The 20,596-nt window shown below is 35.7% G+C and overlaps 2 protein-coding genes across 3 annotated transcripts; both read left to right on the top strand.

The window, feature by feature from the left end:
• The first annotated feature begins 826 nt into the window (after window positions 1-826).
• On the top strand, window positions 827-11,516 carry wfdc1 (WAP four-disulfide core domain 1). 2 transcript variants are annotated; one of them, XM_059507177.1, is made up of 7 exons: window positions 832-1,330; window positions 7,736-7,931; window positions 8,134-8,217; window positions 10,068-10,208; window positions 10,418-10,468; window positions 10,574-10,637; window positions 10,715-11,516. In XM_059507177.1, exons 1-6 carry the CDS (start codon window positions 1,211-1,213, stop codon window positions 10,630-10,632), a joined length of 651 nt encoding a protein of 216 aa, XP_059363160.1. In that variant the 5' UTR covers window positions 832-1,210; the 3' UTR covers window positions 10,633-10,637; window positions 10,715-11,516. The 2 variants fall into 2 exon arrangements, with proteins under 2 accessions (XP_059363161.1, XP_059363160.1); XM_059507178.1 differs by lacking the exon at window positions 10,418-10,468 and having other exon boundaries at window positions 827-1,330.
• A 2,460-nt stretch (window positions 11,517-13,976) lies between these two features.
• Window positions 13,977-20,246, top strand: utp4 (UTP4 small subunit processome component). The gene is made up of 17 exons (XM_059506709.1): window positions 13,977-14,100; window positions 14,461-14,633; window positions 14,779-14,967; window positions 15,220-15,304; window positions 15,396-15,485; window positions 15,591-15,802; window positions 16,293-16,464; window positions 16,563-16,654; window positions 16,739-16,835; window positions 17,688-17,752; window positions 17,902-18,024; window positions 18,196-18,352; window positions 18,595-18,701; window positions 18,795-18,890; window positions 18,992-19,177; window positions 19,800-19,910; window positions 19,992-20,246. Exons 2-17 carry the CDS (start codon window positions 14,475-14,477, stop codon window positions 20,106-20,108), a joined length of 2,058 nt encoding a protein of 685 aa, XP_059362692.1. The 5' UTR covers window positions 13,977-14,100; window positions 14,461-14,474; the 3' UTR covers window positions 20,109-20,246.
• Window positions 20,247-20,596: the final 350 nt, after the last annotated feature.

Genomic DNA, 20,596 nt, shown 5'->3' with positions numbered 1-20,596 from the left:
TTAAACCTTCCAGAAGACTGCCTCATTAACTTCCAATGCAAATCTGTACACACCATTTTGGATATTTTTACAAATTACTGCTCTGTAACAACTGTACATGCTGTAAATTGCATAAATACCTGACTATATTAATATCACTTAACTTGTAACTGTTGCATTAATTTTAATAGAAAGCATAAATCTGAAATATGAGATAAACAGACACATGTTTTGATATTATTTTTTTTTTTTCAATAAACAGATATATTTACCTGTGGGATATAATGAAATTCCCTAAATATTATTCTTTTTTTCTCTCCAGTAAATATATAGTCTATTTTGTCTAAACCCTGAAATCTTCACAGGTGTCTTCATCCAGTAAAAGCAATGGTGTTAAAGGTTAAAATGGACTTGGCATTCCTTCGTTTTTTTCAGCCCCTGCAGCAGGGGTACAGAAGGGTACAGAGAGTGTGGGGCTGGAGGCGGGATGTCCTACTTTAGGAGGGAACGTGAATTTTCAAAGACTAGTGGCCCCTTCCTCAGATTCACCACATGCTTTCATTCTTTCTGCTTGTTCACCCAGTTTGTTTTATCCCATGCAAATGAGCACATAAACTCACAGATTGCAGGGAAATCTCAGGATAATTGTGCTAGGAATAACTTTTTTCTTAAGACACAAGCAAATATGTGAAATACGAGATTTTTTTTTTTTTTTTTTTTTTTTTTTTTGCTTCTTTGTATAGTCCTACTTCACAGATGTATTTCCCAGATGAAGACACAAGTTTGTCATAAAATTACTTGATAAATATGGCTGGCCAAAGGAAGTGTAAGAAAATCTCATTCCCCTAACTTTGTCTTTTTGTCCTCTTTCTTTCCCTCCCTCTCTTCTCATTCCCTCCCTCCCTCTCTCAGAGTAACCATGTGCTTTTCGTGTCAGTAGACACATTTAACCCTCTCCTCAGAATAACCGATGCATAGACAGCTGTCTCTTTTTCTCTTTCTTTTTCTCTTTCTTTTTCTTCTCCTCTCACTTCTCCTTTCGTAGGGTTCTTTATGTGTCTAGAAACTCTCCTATAGAGGAATTCATGTAACTGCAACAGGACAGAGACACCTTAAGTACATACATGCTGGAGGAAGCCACAACATAATCACCTCCAACGGAAACAACTTCAAAAGTTTGAGGTTTGCTGGGAGAGAAGAAGAAGGACACTCAGGCTGAAAAAGCGGGACCATGCTGGGCTGTCAGATCCGGACTGGGTTTGTGCCGGTACTGCTGGTCAGTTTTTTTCTGCTGATGGCATCTGTTTCAGGAAATGCACACATGATCTGGAAGAGGGGACTCAACCAGAAGGTAAGGATTTAATGCATTTGTGTGTGTGTGTGTGTGTGTGTGTGTGTGTGTGTGTGTGTGTGTGTGTGTGTGTGTGTGTGTGTGTGTGTGTGTGTGTGTGTGTGTGTGTGTGTGTGTGTGTGTGTGTGTGTGTGTGTGTGTGTGTGTGTGCATGTTGGACACCAGAGGCTTCTTAGGCTCAGCAAGGCTGCATTTATATGATAAGCGGTCACTTTCTTGAAATTAAAATCTATTTCTGTGAGTGGAGGGAATCTAGTCTACTGTTCAAAAGTTTGTAGTTTTGTACCATTTTAAAATATTTTTGAAAGAAGCCCTTTATGCTCACCAGGGCTGCATTTATTTGATCAAAAATAAAGTATAATAGTAATATTGTGAAATATTTTCACAATTTAAAAAAACGATTATAAATTTCATTTTTTCAGCATCATTTGTCCAGTCTTCAGTGTCACTTAATTCTTCTGAAATCATTTTAATATGCTGATTTGCTGCTCAAGAAATATTAATTGTTATTATCAGTCTAGTTTTGCTGCTTAAAAATGTTGATAAAATAAAAAAAACACGCAAATATTGAATTGTAGTGAAGTATTATTTTTGGATTATATACCATGCAATACTTCAAAGATTACCATTTTATTACCATGGTACCATGGTGCCATTGTACTGTTCAGATCAACCATATAGCCTACTGCAAATATGCTATAAAAAAAATGTAGCATGCAGAAATACACTCTAATATGACATCTGAAGTACGCTTGAGCAAGAAAATGGTCATACCATATGATACATGGCACTCTTTAGCCTTTTGTTGTTAGTGAAGGCAGTGTTGGCAGAGGTTGGCATCATCTGTGAGCCTTTAAGAGTTTTTAGGTCCATTATACAGTAAAAAAAAAAAGGTTATGAATTCACTGTGTCTCTGTGACTCCAGTGGAGTTGCTGTGGTTACGGTTGAATACTCAAATGTATGTAGTGTGTGTGTGTGTGTGTGTGTGTGTGTGTGTGTGTGTGTGTGTGTGTGTGTGTGTGTGTGTGTGTGTGCGCGCACACAACAAAGGCATTTCAGGCGGGAAGTTTCTAGGCCTCTGCTCATTAGTCCTGATAAGCATAGGTTTGATTGATAACAATTAACAAGGGATGGCAAGATGGAATTTGCACCAGATGGATATCCCTTCCCAACTTACTGAATTCCAGCATCATTCTGATTACGGCTCTACAGCGATATTTGAGATTGACAAGATTTAAAAACAAATCCATTCACATGCCACAGGAAATGGACCGTGCCCAAAGTAACCTCTCGGTTACATTATCATACGTACATCTATCCGGTTTTGTCCTTAAAAGGCCTTTCACACTCATTTTCAATTGATTCATTTATCATTCCGTTTGACATTATGACAAGTAACATCTGCTTCCTTCCCTAGCTGTCCTCTCTTTTTCACTCTCTCTTTCTGCAGAGTCATTGGTGTGAACTGATGATGCATGGATAGACACAGTACAGTGCGGTTATAACAATCAATCATAATTAGGTTCACATTGAGGGTAATTGAGATCATTCCACTGATGTGACTTCTCTCAGAAAAAACAGTAATAACAGGGTCAGAGAAGTAGGTGAGCTGTGCCTCACTTTCAGGGTTTTGTAACAGAATTGTTGTGGGAGAGAGAAAGTGGGTTTGAGCCAGCATTCTGCTGAGCTGGAATTTCTGGGTGGGCCTGAAGCGGTCCAAAAGCTTTCCTGGTCCAACTGGCTCCCAGCTCGCTCGTGACTGCAAACCAAGGACTGTTTATCCTGTGTTTGGTAAAAATGCTTGTGGCTGAGCATTTCAGGCTTTCATGAATACCTCAGAATGAATGAATATCACAGTGCTATCAATCCATGAGGGTTTGCGTTGCTAAAGTACAAAGGTATGGTTATAAAGCTAAATGTTTCTCATTGATCTTTGTAAAGATAGTCATCACAAAAAGCGTTTTTTCTGCTGAACAAGTAAAGACATGTGAGGGGTTATCTCAGCTCGGCTGTACCCTCACAGCCCCATCAATCTCTGAGCACAGTGATGACTAACAGGCCGAGGGAGAACGCTTTAAAAGCTGACAGAGGTGATGACAGATGTTTTAGAGATACTTGTCAACAACCTCCTGAGGTGATGTGAAGTGTCTGTCATCCTCTTTCAGGTTGTTTTTGCTCATAGACTCTAAATCAAGACTGCAGTATCTGCTTTAATGGCAGGTTATTTCAATCTGGATAGTCTTAATGTTTTGGACCAAAAATAACTTTTGTAAGATATTAAACATTAACTTGCAGCTTAAATTAATCAGTTAACGCCCTGGAACTTATGAAAAACGTCTCATCATTCAGTTAAAAAAGCTAATTTGAAACTGTAGTTTACCAAGCTACAAGCTACTAACAAAAAGAAGCTACATAGAGTATATCGAAGCCATTTAGCGAGTCGATATCTTTACCATATGATATTACCCTTTTATATATTTTTATAAGGTAAAAGAATAATGTAAATTATGGTGACATCAAATAGAACAAAAATGCATTAAATGTTTAACATAAATAGAACATTTTAAATGAATCTGTGAATCAGCAAATTGTTTATTTAAATGAACCATACAAACTGATTTACTAAAATGATTCAAAACCTACTTATGGGACAAACAGGGCAGATGGGGAGAGTTCAACTCAGGTGTGATAAAATATGACCAAAAGTACAATTTGTCTCTGAAGTTACAGTATAAGTTATTAGGGAAGCATTTGACTGTTGTTGTGTTTCAACTAATTTCCAACATGGGATCAGGCTAAAGCAGTTGAACAGCAGTCATGTGTTCTGTAGCAGAGAGAGTTCAACAGTAATCCCAGTCAGCTGAGAAGACCATGTTTAACCACACCTAGAAATAGGAGGAAAAAAAACATTTATTTTGTAATGTTTAGATAAAATACATGAACATTTCATTAAGGACTTATATCTGAAGTCTACCTGGTCTATTATGGTATGATCAAAAAATCTTAAAATCTACACCTATCCGATTGAAACTACATGATGTATATTATAATTAATTTAAGGGGAAGGAAAGTTGTTTCCAACAAGTACATGGCAGCTAATCTCCTGGCATGTCAATATTAAGCTATTCAAAAACAAAGTGGCTGCTACATTTCCTCAAAGCCTTTAGGGATTACCGTAATTTATCAGGGTTTATCAGGAAAAGAGGTGAAACACTGAAATGAGTGACCTTCACCTTGCCCCTCATCAACATTTCTAGTCCCATCTTCAGATCTGTCAATCATCTACAGGTCCCGTCCTACTCACTCGACTCAGTTCAGGCTGAGCCAAGCTACCAAAGCACATAAGAAGCTGTAAAATACCCAGAACTCAGCAGGAAATGAACGTGCAGACGTCTAGACTTAAATCACAGCTCACTGGTGGAACTTGGGGAGAGAGAGGAAAAGGGCCTATTTAGTTTTCCTCTCGTAATTATCTTAATGATTGCTTGGAAGACCACACTACAGAGTGCTAAGTATGTCAACATGTATTTAGTTCAAATCTTATTGTCAATACTAATAGGGGCCTCAAGTCAGTGAACCTGAAGGATGTAGAGCAGTAACAGGGTGGAGCATTTAAATGGTAAATGAAGGATATTTTGTGGCTCCTTGGAGGGTGAGGGAGTGTAATTTTGCAGTGCATAACCCAGGATGCTCATAGTTAAATGTGCAGGCATTTTTCACCAAACATGCAAGAAAAAAATGAGTTATATAGTTTGGGTCCACACTCTGTATAAATCTCATACATGTTGCTTAGATGTGTGTTAAAACACAGTAAAAGCAGCATCAAACAAAGTTCCTGTGTTGTTAATAAAAGTATCAAGTATTGTTGCCTGATCAAATCAGAGGACTGGAACAAACTGTTATATAAGCTACTGATATCTTCTATGCAGGAACAGAGGATCTAGGGGAGATAAGACATATACAGTGCAGGATCAGGGGACCTATTCCAGACAGGAAGACTACACTACCACTTCCTCTTTGCCTCATCCAGAGACACTTGGGAAAATATAATCTGTTCGTTAGATAAGCAAAGGCAGAATGGTTTTAACGGTCACTGATACTTTTATTGTCAGCATTGGTAAAACAGCATGCTGAATTACTGTCATGTTGATGGCAGTCATAAATCATAAAATATTGATCTAAACTTCATGAATTGCAGACCCAAGTCTTACAGGCCATTGCTGTTATGCAACAGATACATTCATAAAGGTATCAAAGAAAGACAGGTTTGTGTGTGTGTGTGTGTGTGTGTGTGTGTGTGTGTGTGTGTGTGTGTGTGTGTGTGTGTGTGTGTGTGTGTGTGTGTGTGTGTGTGTGTGTGTGTGAGCGACCGACCGACCGACCGACCGACCACAAAACCAGTCATAAGGGACTTTTTTTTTAAATACATGATCTGAAAGCTGAATGAATAAGCTTTCCATTAATGTAAATCTATTGATTTCCATTTATTTATGTTGGCTATTGCTACCCATGCTACTTATGACTGATTTTGTGATCCAGGGTCACATGTATATATATATATATAGTATATTTAATAAACATAAACATTTATTTAATGTACATCACTGTTGAAATGTTTGGGGTCAATAAGTTTTTTTTTTTTTTTTGAAAGAAATGTATTCATTTCTGTTATTGATCAAAACTGAGATTAATAATTATATTACAAAAAAAACCATTTCTAATTAATGGCTAAATGCATTAATGTGAATGTAGGCTGTTTTCGAAAATGATGATAAATGTTTCTCGAGCAGCAAATCAGCATATTACAGTGATTTCTGAAGGATCATGTGACATTATAGACTGAAGTAATGAAGCTTTTCCATCACAGAAGTAAATTACATTTTAAAATATATTAAACTAGATTCTTTTAAATTGTAATAATATTTAACGATATTACTGTGCTTTCTGTATTTTTGTTCAAATAAATGCAGCCTTTTGTGAGCAAAAGAGACTTATTTCAAAAATCTTACTAACTTCACTTTTGGTAAGACTTATAGTCACTTTTTAGTATAGTGAAAATATTAAATGATAACTGAATTTAATTTAATAAAACTGAATAAAATTTAATCTAACCTAATTGCAAAAACAACCACAATGGGCTTATGCCAGACATTTGCTTTTATTTTAACAGTTTGTTTGAAAGCAAAGCTCCAGCCAAGTGAACATGCTGAGTTTTTAAGATGCATGCAGTTAGTTCTCAAACCCATAATTTAATTAGTAAACAAAATCACAGCCACATTTCGACTTGGGCCCTAATAAAAGACTCTGTGGAGAAGAATGAAGTTCTGAAATCCAGCTGATGCATGTCTGCATCCTAAACAGCTCTGGTCTGGAGTTTCAACAGCAGTTTAGTATACACTTGGCCAGGGTAGTAAGTGAACTGATGAGCTTAAGTAGTGTTGAACTGTAAAAAGAAAAGCAAGAGCGAGAGAATGGAGGAGGTTTCTCAGAACAAAATGCACCCCTAAACAGTACCTCTAGTGCAAACTGAATCCTGGCTCAGACAGATCTATGAGTCCATTGCAGAACCCATGGGAGGAAGAAAACTCGAGTAGAAAGGCCCAGACTTGGATGAAAAGCCTTTTTTTTTTTTTTTCAAACCCAGCCTCTCTGTGAGAGGCATTATGTTACTGAACAGTGTACCCATTATATTAACAGTGCTAAATCAGAGAGAAAACAGTGTCACAGGCTTTTATAGATGCAAAATATCATCCATAGGAACTATCAGACAGATCTTCCGATTTGAAACCAATGTACTTGATTAGGCTTATTGTTTTGTGCAAGTTTTTTTTGTTTGTTTTTGTTTTCTTAGTGGAAGCTTTAAAATAATATACATGCACATACCAGTGGACAAATTTTGGAAAAATTCAGATTTTTAAATGTCTTCTCTAATGCTAACCAAGGCTGCAATTGTCTAATTAACAATTTCTAAGTTAATTAGAGCTCTAATCATATGGTGCTCTAATTAACTTAGAAAGTTAATTAAACCACATTATATAACAATATAAATGTGCTTTCTGTCCCTTTTGATACATTTAATGCATCCTTGCTAAATAAAATAATAATAATAATAAAAAAATAATTCTTACCCTAAACTATAGTATATAATGTGTTCCGTAAATATATTAAGCAGAAAAATATGAGATTTCTTGAGCACCAAGCCAGCATGATTTCTGAAGCATTATGTGACACTGAAGACTGGAGTAATAAAAATTCAGTTTTGACATCAATAAGTAACATTTTAAATGTATGTTTAGAAAGTAAGTTATTTTCAATTGTAATAATTTGTCACAATACTCTTCTTTCAGAAACATAAGAAATTCATGATAATGTTTCCTTACATATATTGTCTATCAATCTCTCAGGACTATGAGTACCCCAACCATCCTCAGACCGCTCAGCACCAGAAGAACGACCGCTGTCCTCCTCCACCGCAGATGCTGCCTGAGCGAGCCTGTGAGGTCCCAGGCTGTCGGTCCGATTCTGAGTGTGAGAGACACAAACGGTGCTGTTACAACGGCTGCATCTACGCCTGCCTGGAGTCAGTGCAACCTCCACCCGGTGAGAAAACACACCATGATCTGCTCCGAAATCAATATAACCAACAGACACACATATCCGCTTTAGCATTATTACAAGGCATAATGCTAATGGATTTTAAATGAATAGATCCTCTCGTGAGTTACTGAGCTGGATGTGTATATAGTGAATCATGAGTACATTTAGCCATACTGATATTGTGTATTGATGTCTTATTGCTCAGTGCTGGACTGGTTGGTGCAGCCCAAGCCACGTTGGTTAGGAGGGAACGGCTGGCTTTTAGATGGACCAGAAGAAGTTCTGCAGGGTGGGTATCGATTAATCAGTGATTGAATACTGACTCATCATTACATTTTGTTTTGAGCAATATTAATAACCCAGAGCTTAGTCACTGTAGACGCCATATTGACTTTTCCACAAATGAAAACAAGGCTTTGAGGGATAGACTTACAGTATTTACAATGGCATGTGCTGTATAAAGGGCCTAGACCCCATGGAACGGCTTTCAAAGCTGTTTTCTGGAGTTTTGTGTACTGAAAGTCTTCAATACAGTTAATAGAATTAGTATGTTCAATCCATTGAACAGACTGTACAGTCCCTCACAGTGTTGTTTTCATTCCCATCAAAAATTCTACATAGAGCTACCCCAACTACCCTGAGGCTTATTCATATCCACAAATCTATAAAAAATAAGCAATTATCTTGAAATTATAATACATTTAATCTCTGCAGTCAGCAGTCTAAATTAGCACTGAGGATGTATATAGTAGGTAGCATTGGCACGCTGAAACTTCGTGACCATGGCTGATGATGCCACAAAAAGGCACACATCTCAGGCTCTTCAATGGCAACTATGCTCTCAGGTTTGCCTGGTTAGCATTATCCATTTGGCTCCTTCTAGTAGAGGTTGGAACTACACCTACATCTGGCAGCAAAATGTATCTTTCTTCATATGAAGCAGGTTAAAAGTAACCACATATTCTGAAAAATCGCAAATAGTTCATTATATTATAATGTATTAAACTGGGGTTTGTGAAATCCTGGGTGTTTGTGAGGGAACTACAGGAGGCTTCATGAGAAGCTATAGTAAAATCATAGAAATATTGTTTTTTTATATTTTATAAATATTTATGTAAATATCTTTATATTATATAAAATAATAAAAAATTAAGTATTTAATAAAATCGAAAAATTTTATTTGCTTAACTGAATGCTATGTGACCATTAACCTCCATTAGAAAAATCTGAACTGCTCTTCAGAAACATACTGTTAATTATTTAAATGTTGTTAAATTATTTAAATATTAATTTTAAATCTGAGGGGTCAGGGGGGGTTCAGCTGACTCCTCTCCTTCTTCTCAAGGATTTACAATCATATACAGTCAAACCAAAAATTATTCAGACACCAGATATATTTTTTCACTAGGGGGTACAGGGCAGTATAGTTCATTTATGTTACATTTACATTTATGCATTTAGCAGATGCTTTTATCCAAAGTGACTTACAGTACATCCAGGCTATAATTTATTATTTTTTTCAGTATGTGTATTCCCTGGCAATTGAACCCACAACCTTTTGCACTGCTAATGCAATGCTTTTCTACTGAGCCACAGGAATTTATATAAGCACGGAGAGCAAAATAAAGTAAACATATTATACACAAAAATAGTGGACTACCAGTAAAACTGATAAAAATTTGAGAGCAAAAATTATTCAGACACTTTGACCTGACCATGTTTTGCTTAAGTGTTTTTCTTTAATTGTTAATGCGATCGTTTTACACACCAAACTGAACTAAATTAAGCATAGCTTGGTAATTGATTGACCTAAATTGCTAATATCTAATAGTCTAGAAAATTCTGTCACTAATTACTCGCACTCATGTCATCCCAAACCCCTAAGGGTTTCATTAATCTGCAAAACACAAATAAAAATATCTTGATGAAATCCGAGAGCTTTCTGACCCTGCATAGACAGCAATGCAACCACAATGTTCAATGCCCTGAAAGGTAGCAAGGACTTGCCTGCAATAAAACATTCTGGTGCTCCAACCAATAAATGATATTGTGTGTCAGAACACAGTGGTAACTCTCTTGAACACAGATATGCACATAGTGGGAGACACCAGTAACTTGCTTGACTGTCTTTATGTGTAGCTGAGGCCTGTAGCACCACAGAGGATGGAGATGAGCCTTTGCTCTGCCCAACTGGTTACGAGTGCCACATTATCAACCCGGGAAACCCCTCAGCTGGGATCCCAAACCGAGGCCAGTGCATCAAACAGCGTGGAAACTCAGGTCTGAAGGGGCTCCTTCATCCAAACTTTCATTCATACATCCATCACTCCGTCCACTCACACATTGTGTAGGTTATATAGTATGGTGGTTATAAACATTGTTTTAGAAAAAAAATCTAAGCAGGATTACATTCACACATTCTACAGTAGATTGCATAATTAATATATTTAAACAAAAATATTAAAGACATTTAACTGTTCTTCCTCTAGATGGACGTAGCCTGAGACACAAGTCCTTCAAAGATTACAAGGATTATTTAGGTTAGTACGACCACCAATTTATTTTGTGTTTTAGCTGTAGGAAAGGGAAAAATAAAAGCAGCCATTATTAATAGAATGACAATGAATTTAATCTTTATTCTTCAGGAAGTAACTCCAACAATGCAGTGAGCTATGAGAAACATCAGCACAAGCATGTGGGCTGAGACAGGTGAGTTGAGTTTCACCACTGAATCCCAACTTTTTTGTGATTTAATGTATTAAAAGAGGCACTTTTGTCTCATTTAGGTTCCTGTTCAGGAATCAGGACTGAAGTAACCACTAACCGCTGACTTCTGAACCCCAACCATCAAATCAAACAGAACTGCACAAGCCTTTCTCTTCAGTTTAAACCAGAGATCGGTTCAAATCTGGTGCTCTTTTTCTTAGGTGCTTAATGTGGAGTGACAGAAACACAAAGCTAAAATTTCCTACCTCTTATAAAAGCCAAAAACAGACCACAGAAAGTATCAAAGAACTTATACAATAATATGTCTTCTACATTTGCTTACTATGGGTAAAAAGCTGAATTAATTATATGTGAGTTGTGTCAAAGGAAGATAGTCTGTGTGGTTTTTATGCTGCTGAGTCTGAAATTTTTTTCCACTGTAAACACCAAAAACAGCTAGTTAATGTATGCTAACTGCTTGGTTACTGTGAGGATTAAAATTTTGGACTGGGACAGGGATGCTCCATAAAGACTTAAATTCCATACCACACAATTATGTTTCGCCTTTAAAGTTTTTTATTTGTATTTTTTCAAAAATAATGCATGTAGGTGCTTGCCTCAGCTATAGTTTAACATAACCAGGCAACAGTTAGATCCCATCTGTGCTCTACCACTCCAAACTATTTGTTTTTCATATGGTGCTCTAATCATTAACTATGGTTGTTGTTGTGCAGGTCTATGTTTTACTCTACTGCTCTCTAATAAGCTATACAAATCTGACGAGTGGGACAAACCACAATACAGCTTTCAGTAAATCAAAACATTTGAAACTGGTGCTGCATATACTGCCTTGTAATTCCAAATAAAACATTTCATAAAATACATCTGTGTCATGTTCATGTATATCAGAACGTCATGGGCTGTGCTTGATCTTAGCAAAAGAAAGAACTCATCAGATTTTATCCGGCAATCATTATTCACATCAATTTAAAAAGGTAAAAATATGAAAAAGGATCTTCTGTAGTAACTCTCATGAAACCTTTATTCAGTTATTTTGTTATCATACATGTATTAATTACAATATTTAGTGTTTGTAAGACCTTTTTATCTTTTATGGGAAGTAAGTTTAAACTTTTTGACTGATTATCATGAAGAAGATTTACTTTTATTTTAACACTCATAAAAGTTTGTTTAAAAAAAAAAAAGTTTTTGTTGAGTCAAAATCCCTTTTACCCTTTCACGCATAGTGGTCACTACAGTGGACAGCTATTAAAAAAGCATTTTCTTGAATTTGCATGGGTTTTTATGGCAAAGTTGCACATCAGCCTCTTCATTGGACCCTGGTGCATCATCCTATAAATTGCAACAAGTGGCAAGCTGTTGTGTTTCGATTTATTCCCCCTCCAAACTAAGATGGCCAAGGGTCAGTCAGACATGCCAAGTTGCTCCGGAATATCCACCCATTCCTTCTATCCTAGGAGACTCTTATAGTTAAAAAAAAATATTGCAGCATCAAGCAATATCTAATGAGTCATATCACAGTAAAATTTTCCAAGTTTTGAATTTAGATTGAGAGAAAACTCTGATTAATCACATGTCCACTGTACTGGACGTCATGCATCAATTGCAATATTTCAGCTACAATTCAAAATTATAATGTGAATATTGTTTTTGAAACTTAAAACTTAAAATCTTAATCTGCAGTGACTTTTTTACTGTAAATAAATGTATTTGTATTATTAGAATTTAATTTTCATTGACATCGAAAAAAGTTATGTGATTACCTAATTTATGACACTTGTAATGCATTACTTTACCTGTTAGATCAAAAAGTAATCAGATTTCGTTTGGCACGTTATTGTAATGCGTTTTTTACTCATAACATCAAAAAGTAATCTGATTACATTATGCATGTTACTTGTAATGCGTTTCTTTACTCAACATCAAAAAGTAATCTGATTACGTTATGCATTTTACTTGTAGTGTGTTTCTTTACTCATAACATCAAAAAGTAATCTGATTACGTAATGCATGTTACTTGTAATGTGTTTCTTTACTCGTTACATCAAAAAGTAATCTGATTAGGTAATGCACATTACTTGTAGTTAACTACTTGTTAGATCAAACAGTAATCTGATTAGGTAATGCATGTTACTTGTAACACATTACTTTACTTGTAACATCAAAAAAGTAATCTGAATGCATTTTGCATGTTACTTGTAATGCATTACCCCCAACACTGATCATTTCAGATGAGATTAAAAAAAAGTATCGCTAGGTTTTCTCAGAGGAGGGCTATGATAGAAATGTGATTGTCCATCTTAAACATAATCAGAATTATTAGCTAATAATGGGTAAATATCCATACTCTGGTGCACTAGAGGGAGCATCTGAGTGGTTTCCACAGTTGTACCTTGACAGGCTGTAGAAAATTCGGATGGAATCATGTCCTCATGTTCTAATATCAAAGATACGCGAAGTGCAACTTATATGAAGTTGTATGAAGCCTTTGCAATATTTCGCATGTATATATAGTATATATTTTATAGTTTTCACATGATTTTATACAATTGTATTGATTAGTTTGTTAAATTCACATACTTTATCTGTTTGATTATTGTCTTATATTTAATATAGTATATCTTCAGTTTAAACCATAACCGCATGCTGTCCACTCAAGTAAACATCTGAAGATCTCTTTGTTTAAAAAAATTTGTTTAAAAAAAAAATATTGTTTTTCATACCCTAAGTGCAATAAAAACACATAGGAAAAACTGAGTCCTGACTGAGGTTATCATAATTCAATCATGAAAGGGTTAAACAAACTTTGTTGAAGTAAGGATGTACATGGACAGTCCTGGAACCTTTTTTTTTTCTTCTTCTTTGGAATACCTTTAATGCTGAGACGTATTTGCCATAAAGACTATATAGGGATATAAGGGATTTTTTTATATGTTTATATGTATATATATACTTTGGTCATATAGTAGCTATTTAGATTTTTATATCATTACCTCCCCGGTACGTTTTGTTTATCTGTTTTATTTTTTGTATTTATTTCTATTTTTTTCCACTCTTTTTTACTGTTTGTAAGCCGAGTCGTTTAAATGCATTATAATGTGTAATATTTGCAACTGAACAAGAAGTTAAAGTTAACGTTTCTAGTTCTTAATATCTTTATATCTTACACACGTAACTTTGATTCTAAAGCTTATGTAATTAAATCTTAGCTACATTGTAATTATAGTTTTAACTGCCATAATGCACCAATACAACAATATCGAAACAATATCTATTATAATGTTTGTTTTATTTATGTATTTATTTATTTGGAATTTTATTTTGAAATTCATGACGCTTCCCTTCCGGGTCAGGGGTAACCAACGTGGTGTGTCTTGCAGCCCAACGTGTGCGCTTCTTCTGAGTGGTAAAACATCTAAAAGAGAATAATAAACAAGAAAAGAAGGTAAGGAAAGAGATTGTACTTTTTTATTTGCATTATGTTCTTCTCGGATCGTACGGCATGATGTATGTGCCACCTAAACTGTAGTTAACCTAACTTAAGTTAATTAACGTTATTTCAGAAAGACATTTTCAGAGACTACGTTAACTAAAACACGAGGCGCTTAGTCGAACTGTCTAAAAAAAATAGCAAATTATGATGTATATACACTGTTATATTAACATTTAGGGTCCTAATGTCGTTCGGGGTCTCTGTAAATTTAGTGAAGAGTAACGTTTCGTACTGATTCAACTAACTTAACGTTATTTGATCAAAATAGCAGACTCTTCTTTGACTAAAACAATGTTCTCGTGATGTTTATAGATCTCAGATCAGCGATGGGGGAGTTTAAAGTTCACCGTGTTCGGTTCTTTGATTATATGCCGTCGGGAATCAGAGCCTTGGCTTATAATCGAGATACTGAAAGGATGGCAGTGGCGAGGATTGACGGATCAGTGGAGGTTTTCCACTCTTCAGACAGATTTTTCCAAGAAAAGGTACCTTCAGTCATAATTATCAAATAGATGCTTATGAGACAACTCCTTCTTAGTATTGGGGACCAGTGCTACATTGATAAAATGGTTTTTGACCAGCAATCCCTTTGATAAAGATGCGTAATAATTACATTTCCTTTGTCCACAGATCATCCCTGGCAGAGAGCAGTGTGGGGTTGAAGGTCTGTCCTGGGTTGGGGAGCGTCTGTTCAGTGCAGGACTCAACGGTGGAATAACGGAGTATGACCTGACAAACCAAAAAGTGAAATACACCGTAGATGCCTATGGAGGGCCAATCTGGACTATTACAGGCAATCAGCAAGGAACACACTTAGCTGTATGTTTACTATGTGTACAGTAACAAAAATCATGACTTTTGACAATCTCTCCTATTTATCACTCTTCAAGTTCAACCTTTTGCATTTCAAGTCAATTTAAATTATATTTTAATTTAATTGTAAATAAATATTACATTCAGTTGACATGTAAGTACATTCTTGTTAATTATATTCCAGTCGTATTATTCTGTTTAAATGTATGCTGAAGTGTACTTCAGAAAAATAATCTTTTTGTTTTTTGCCATCTGTAGGTTGGTTGTGAAGACGGAACTGTGAAACTGTTTGAGGTGAATGAAGACCAAATACAGTTTGAGAGAAATCTGGATAGACAAAAAAGTAAGACTGTGGTTCTGTTTTAAACTTTCAGATGAATATAGTGATTTGTTATTGAATTAAAAAAAAATATGTCTGATTACCTGTTCCATAGGCCGCATCATCTCTCTGTCCTGGCACCCATCAGGCTCCAAAATAGCAGCTGGAATGATAGATATGATCCAAATATTTAATGTAGAGACCGGTAAATGGCGTCATTCCTCTAGAATGGATTACTGTTGTCAGTTAAGTAAAGTTAGTAGAAGAACTGGAAATATGAATGTAATCAAGTGTTTAATGTGTTTTCTAGGCCACTCTGTTCACAGGATTCTGGCTGACAGAGGCGTCGGGACATCCCGCAGTAAGGAATGCGTGGTGTGGAGTGTGGTATACCTCTCGGATGGGACAGTCATCAGTGGAGACTCTGTGGGAATGGTCAAATTGTGGGATGATCAAACCGGTACACTAATCAAAAGCCATAATGTCACTAAATGTGATGTGCTGGCATTATCAGTCTCTCAGGTGAGAAAAATGACGTTTATGACTTTATTCACTACTGCTCAAAACTTTGGGGTCATTGATATCTTTTAAGGTTTTTGAAAGAATGGCTGAATTTATTTGATCAAAAATACTGTAAAAACAGTATAGCTGTGAAATGCTATTACAGTTTATACAGTTTAATATTCTTTTGAATGTAATGTATTTTCTGTGATGGCAAAGCTGAATTCTCAGCAGCCATTACTTCAGTTTTTAGTGTCACGTGATCCTTCAGAAATCATTCTAAAACTCTGATTTAGTGCTCGAGAAACATTTCTTATTATTATCAGTGTTAAAAAAAAAAGTTGTTTTTGTGGAACCTGGTTAAAAAAAATTCCCATGAATTTTTGATTAAAAAAAGTGTTTAAAAACAGCATTTATTAGAAATAGGAATGCTTAATAACATTAAAAATATTTACTGCCTACTGTAAGAATATGAACAGGATAACATCTTATCATACCTCTTGAATGGCAGAATGAGGATAGCCTTGTTGCCGGGACTTCAGAAGGAACTGTGGTACAGTTTCAGTTCGTCTCTGTGGTTTTGGGAAAGGATGACAAAGAATGGGTCCGAACCAGAACATTTAAGAACCACACACATGACATCAGAGCTGTGGCAGAGATCACGACGGCTGTGGTTTCAGGAGGTGAGTTTATTCTTGGACTATTCAAACAGAGATGCCAAATCATCATACGACTGAAGTATTTTGGTTTAAAATAGTTTAATAGAGCATTCTCGTCGCAGGTATGGATGCACAGCTGGTCGTGAGACCTTTATTAGACAAGATTGAAGTGAGGTCAGCGGCCTCGGCTTTAAGGAAGATTCACTTTCCACATGTGAGTATTGTGACTTTTACATAGACAGCATGTTTGTAATTGATTCTTAATAGGAGGGACTTGTTGTGCTCTGTTGCATTGCAGAGGAAACTGGTGTCCTGTGCGAGGAAGTCAGGCCTGATGCTTTTCCAGTACTCTGGTCATCTGGAGCTCTGGAGACTGGGAGAGAGTGAAGGAAAAGGTGAGGATACTATTCATTGTGAACTTTGATATAGAATACCAGTTAAATGTTTGGAAACTCCTAATCATTTTGTACAATTAGTATTTTAGAAAAATAGTAAAGTATTTAAAAGCTACGAAATGGCATAAGTGGAAATAAGGAAATTAAACAACCATTTAAAAGTTTTGGGTTAGTAAGGTTTTTCTTTTCTGAGAGAGAAGTTATAGTTTTATTCAGCAATGTAACAATAAATTGATAAAAATTGACAGTTATTTATTATTATTATTACAAGACAATTGTAATGAAACAAAATATTTTCATTTAGGAAAAAATTTCTGATCTTTTGAACATTTAATTAAAGATTCCTGGAAAAAAAATGTTTTATAGAAAAACTGTGAGTAGATTTAAGTTTTAATTTTTTAAACACCAAGTCAGCATCTTAGAATGATTTCTGAAGGGTCAAATGACATTGCAGATTTGAGTAACTCAGCTTTGCTATCAGAGGAACAAGTGGCATTTTAAAATGTAATAAAATTGAAAATTTAATTTTAAAAATATTTAATCAAATGAAAGCAGTCTTTGTTCTTGTTTAGCTTTGTCTTATTTCTTCATGACATTCGTTCTGGAATGCTTTCATAAAACATTCCCATACAGAACATTTTATTTCTGGTCCAGCTCATGATGGAATGTTTTATAAAACTAATATCAAGCAGAAAAGTGATACTTAAAATAATGAGAAACAAGTTCAGTCAAGTGTCTTTTTTAGACTCTAAACCTTTTAACTGATCACACATTAAATAATTTTTAGTGTTTATTTTTAGTATGAAATGTCAATTTATTTTGTGATGTTAACTATTGGTCTTCTGTTGTCAGGCACACCAGGAAGCAGTTTATTTGTAAAAAGAAATCCAGAGAAGCTGCTTCATTTGAAAGTGAAGGTACAGTGCTTGTTGTGAAAATTGTCATTTGATTAAAATATTTTCACAGAATACCTATTGAAAAGTCATCTGTAAAACTTTAAGCAGGTGTGGTGAGAGTTGTGACACTCAAATGAATGAAGTGATTGAGCTATGATGTTTATCTGCAGGGTGAGGATCACATCGGCTGCAGTGCTGTGTCTCCCTGTGGAGAGTGGATTGTGTACTCCACAGCCAGCAGTCTACGGCTCTACAGGCTACACTTTGACAATAACAATGTCAGCATCACCAAGGTACTATAGATTTCCACAGAGCTGCATGGAAACACATTACATTGTTTTGAAGCATGCTAAAGAAATGCATAGATTTTCAGTGAATTTAGAAGACTCTGATGACCTCAGATAAAGGCCCCATGAAAACAGTTAAACAGTAGACCAACAGTTTTTTTTTTTTTCTTCTTTCAGATATCCAAACTTCCAAAGTTACTCAGCTCAGCCAATCAGCTTTGCTTCTCCTCAGACTCCTCCCATTTGTTTTCCGCCTCCACACAGTCATCAGTGCACTTAGTTTCTCTCAGCCAATCAGGATGCAAGTTTGTGGGCACCCTTAAACCTAAGTCAGGTGAGAGGACTATAGGGTTTGGTGTGAAAAACATTAGTTTTGTCATTAATACTTAATTTTTCAAGGATGCATTAAGTTGATCGGAAGGCATTTTCATATATTGTTACAAAATATTTATATTTCAAATAAATGCTGTTCTTTTGAACTTTTATTCATTCACAAATCCTGAAAAATAAAAATCACAGTTTCCAAAAATATTAAGCTACACAACTGTTTTCATAAAATCATTCGTCGTCCTCCAGGTTCCCATCAGGCCATTCACTTATTAGCTGCCAGTGAGGATGGCAAATGGCTGGCCTCTGCAAACAGTGACCACGAGGTTCACATCTACAACCTGCAGACACGGAAGGTGTGTTGTGTTCTATGACCAGAATGTTTATGTAACCTTATCGAAAACATTAGACCGAAGATGGATGTTTAACAACGACCTTATATGTTTCAGGCTCATTGCACGGTTCCTGTCTACAGCTCTGCTGTCACTGCCATGGGTATTCACCCCACAACAAACTGTCTGTTCATCATGTATGCAGATCAACAGGTTATCACTGAGCTTTTATAACAACTTACATTGAATAGCGTAAGGGTGAAGTAGTAGGTTTGATTGTATTTCTTGGTCTCATGTGTTCTTGTTCACCACAGATGTGTGAGTATTCCATAGAGCAGAACGAGTACACGGATTGGAGCAGAACAGTGCAGAGGAAGGGCCTTCATCGCTTCTGGTTGGAAAGAGACACACCGTGTCTCAATGTGATGTTCAATCCACAAAATCCATCCCATGTGATCCTGCACGATATGTACATGCTCTGCGTCATTGACAAAAGCCTGGTGAGAAATAATCAAATTCAGAAAGCATTTGCCACTCTTATTTAAAGGATGCAATAGGTGATTTTCTTCAGAAACTTTTTTTGTTAAACTGGTTGAAAGCATCTTCACAACCCGATAGCAATCATTAAGTTAAGTAGTTTAAATGTATTTATCTGTATTTATATATACTGTGGAAGGCATAGGTCTGGTCCGAGCGTTTTAAATCGCTTTCCTACCTGCCTGTCAACGTATGTATCTGCATACCTCTGCGCACCCTGTTCGCGTAGACGTAGTACGTCATTAGCGCATTCACGCAGGCTGTGCAGACATAGCTAGGATGGCAGACAAACATCAACAACCTGGTCTTTCTTGCTGGTATAGTAGTACTTTTAAAGGTTTAAAGCATTTTCCAAAATCTCCTATTGCACCTTTAAGTCTGAATGTCTAAAAAAAAATGTAAAAGTGCTATTATTTTTCACAAAATAGTTTTAAAATTAAAAATTTCTTGGTATTATAATAATGTTCTGCTATGTCAATTATCTTTACAAGTTTAAGAGCCTAATATTTCCAACATTGGTAGTTAGATTTTTGTAACGTATTTTATCAATTTATTTATGTACTTTAATGTGTGTTTCTTTTCTAGCCACTTCCTGATGACAAAACTCAATTTTACAATCAGCTGACTCTGAAGAGTCTCCCAGAAGAACAGAGGAAATCTCACAGCCATGCTTTTAAAGTATCCAAGACCTTCAAGGTGTGTGTGAGCCACATATACTTTTCTTCCCCAGAAATGTGGATATAAAGTGTATTACTTTACTCTGTTTCTGTTTTTTAGGATATCCTGTTTGTTGAGCTGATGTCGGATCAGTCTCTGGTGGTGGTTGAGCGCCCACTAGAGGACGTCGCCACTCAGTTGCCTGCACCCATCAAACAAAAGAAATTTGCCACATAAGGAGGAACCACTCCATCTGTATGTGTGTGGCCCCAATGAGGAAGTGTGTGTGTTTTTTTTAAAGAGACTGCAAATTGTTCCCTGTTTCCCCCAATGTAAAAACTGCTGTGACAGTATTAAAAATAAATATTTACTGTACCTGCTGTGTTGGTCTTTTGTCTAAAAAAGTTAAGTTTGGTATCTAAAGGTATGTTCTGATGATGTTATTGTTAACAGTAAGAAGTTTTCAGTAATTAAAATGAAGCAGAAATAATGTAAATATTATGTGGAGAAAAAAAGGAAAGAAAAACTTAAGCTCAACTCAAAAACTAGAAATTAAATGCTTTAGCAACAAATTGAAAGTTAAGGCTGAAGTACTAAAATGACTTAGGGGGGAAAAAAACTAGTAAACATTAAAGTTATTTAGGAATAAATATTTAAAAACAATTGAAACTGACCAAAGTACATGGCAAAAATTAAAACAAACTAAAATAAAAATGTTTATAATG

Source organism: Carassius carassius, chromosome 23 (assembly GCF_963082965.1).
Source record: "Carassius carassius chromosome 23, fCarCar2.1, whole genome shotgun sequence".
Lineage (NCBI taxonomy): Eukaryota > Metazoa > Chordata > Actinopteri > Cypriniformes > Cyprinidae > Carassius > Carassius carassius.
The sequence above is the reverse complement of the archived record's forward strand: the minus strand, read 5'-3'. Positions and strand labels throughout refer to the sequence as shown.

Excerpts from the sequence above, each read along its gene's own strand:
- wfdc1 (XM_059507177.1), top strand. The coding sequence starts at position 1,211 with ATGCTGGGCTGTCAGATCCGGACTGGGTTTGTGCCGGTACTGCTGGTC. Across the intron at positions 7,932-8,133 it reads GTCAGTGCAACCTCCACCCG|TGCTGGACTGGTTGGTGCAG; the intron begins GTGAGAAAACAC and ends CTTATTGCTCAG. Across the intron at positions 10,469-10,573 it reads AGATTACAAGGATTATTTAG|GAAGTAACTCCAACAATGCA; the intron begins GTTAGTACGACC and ends TTTATTCTTCAG.
- utp4 (XM_059506709.1), top strand. The coding sequence starts at position 14,475 with ATGGGGGAGTTTAAAGTTCACCGTGTTCGGTTCTTTGATTATATGCCG. Across the intron at positions 14,634-14,778 it reads ACAGATTTTTCCAAGAAAAG|ATCATCCCTGGCAGAGAGCA; the intron begins GTACCTTCAGTC and ends CTTTGTCCACAG. Across the intron at positions 14,968-15,219 it reads AGCAAGGAACACACTTAGCT|GTTGGTTGTGAAGACGGAAC; the intron begins GTATGTTTACTA and ends TGCCATCTGTAG.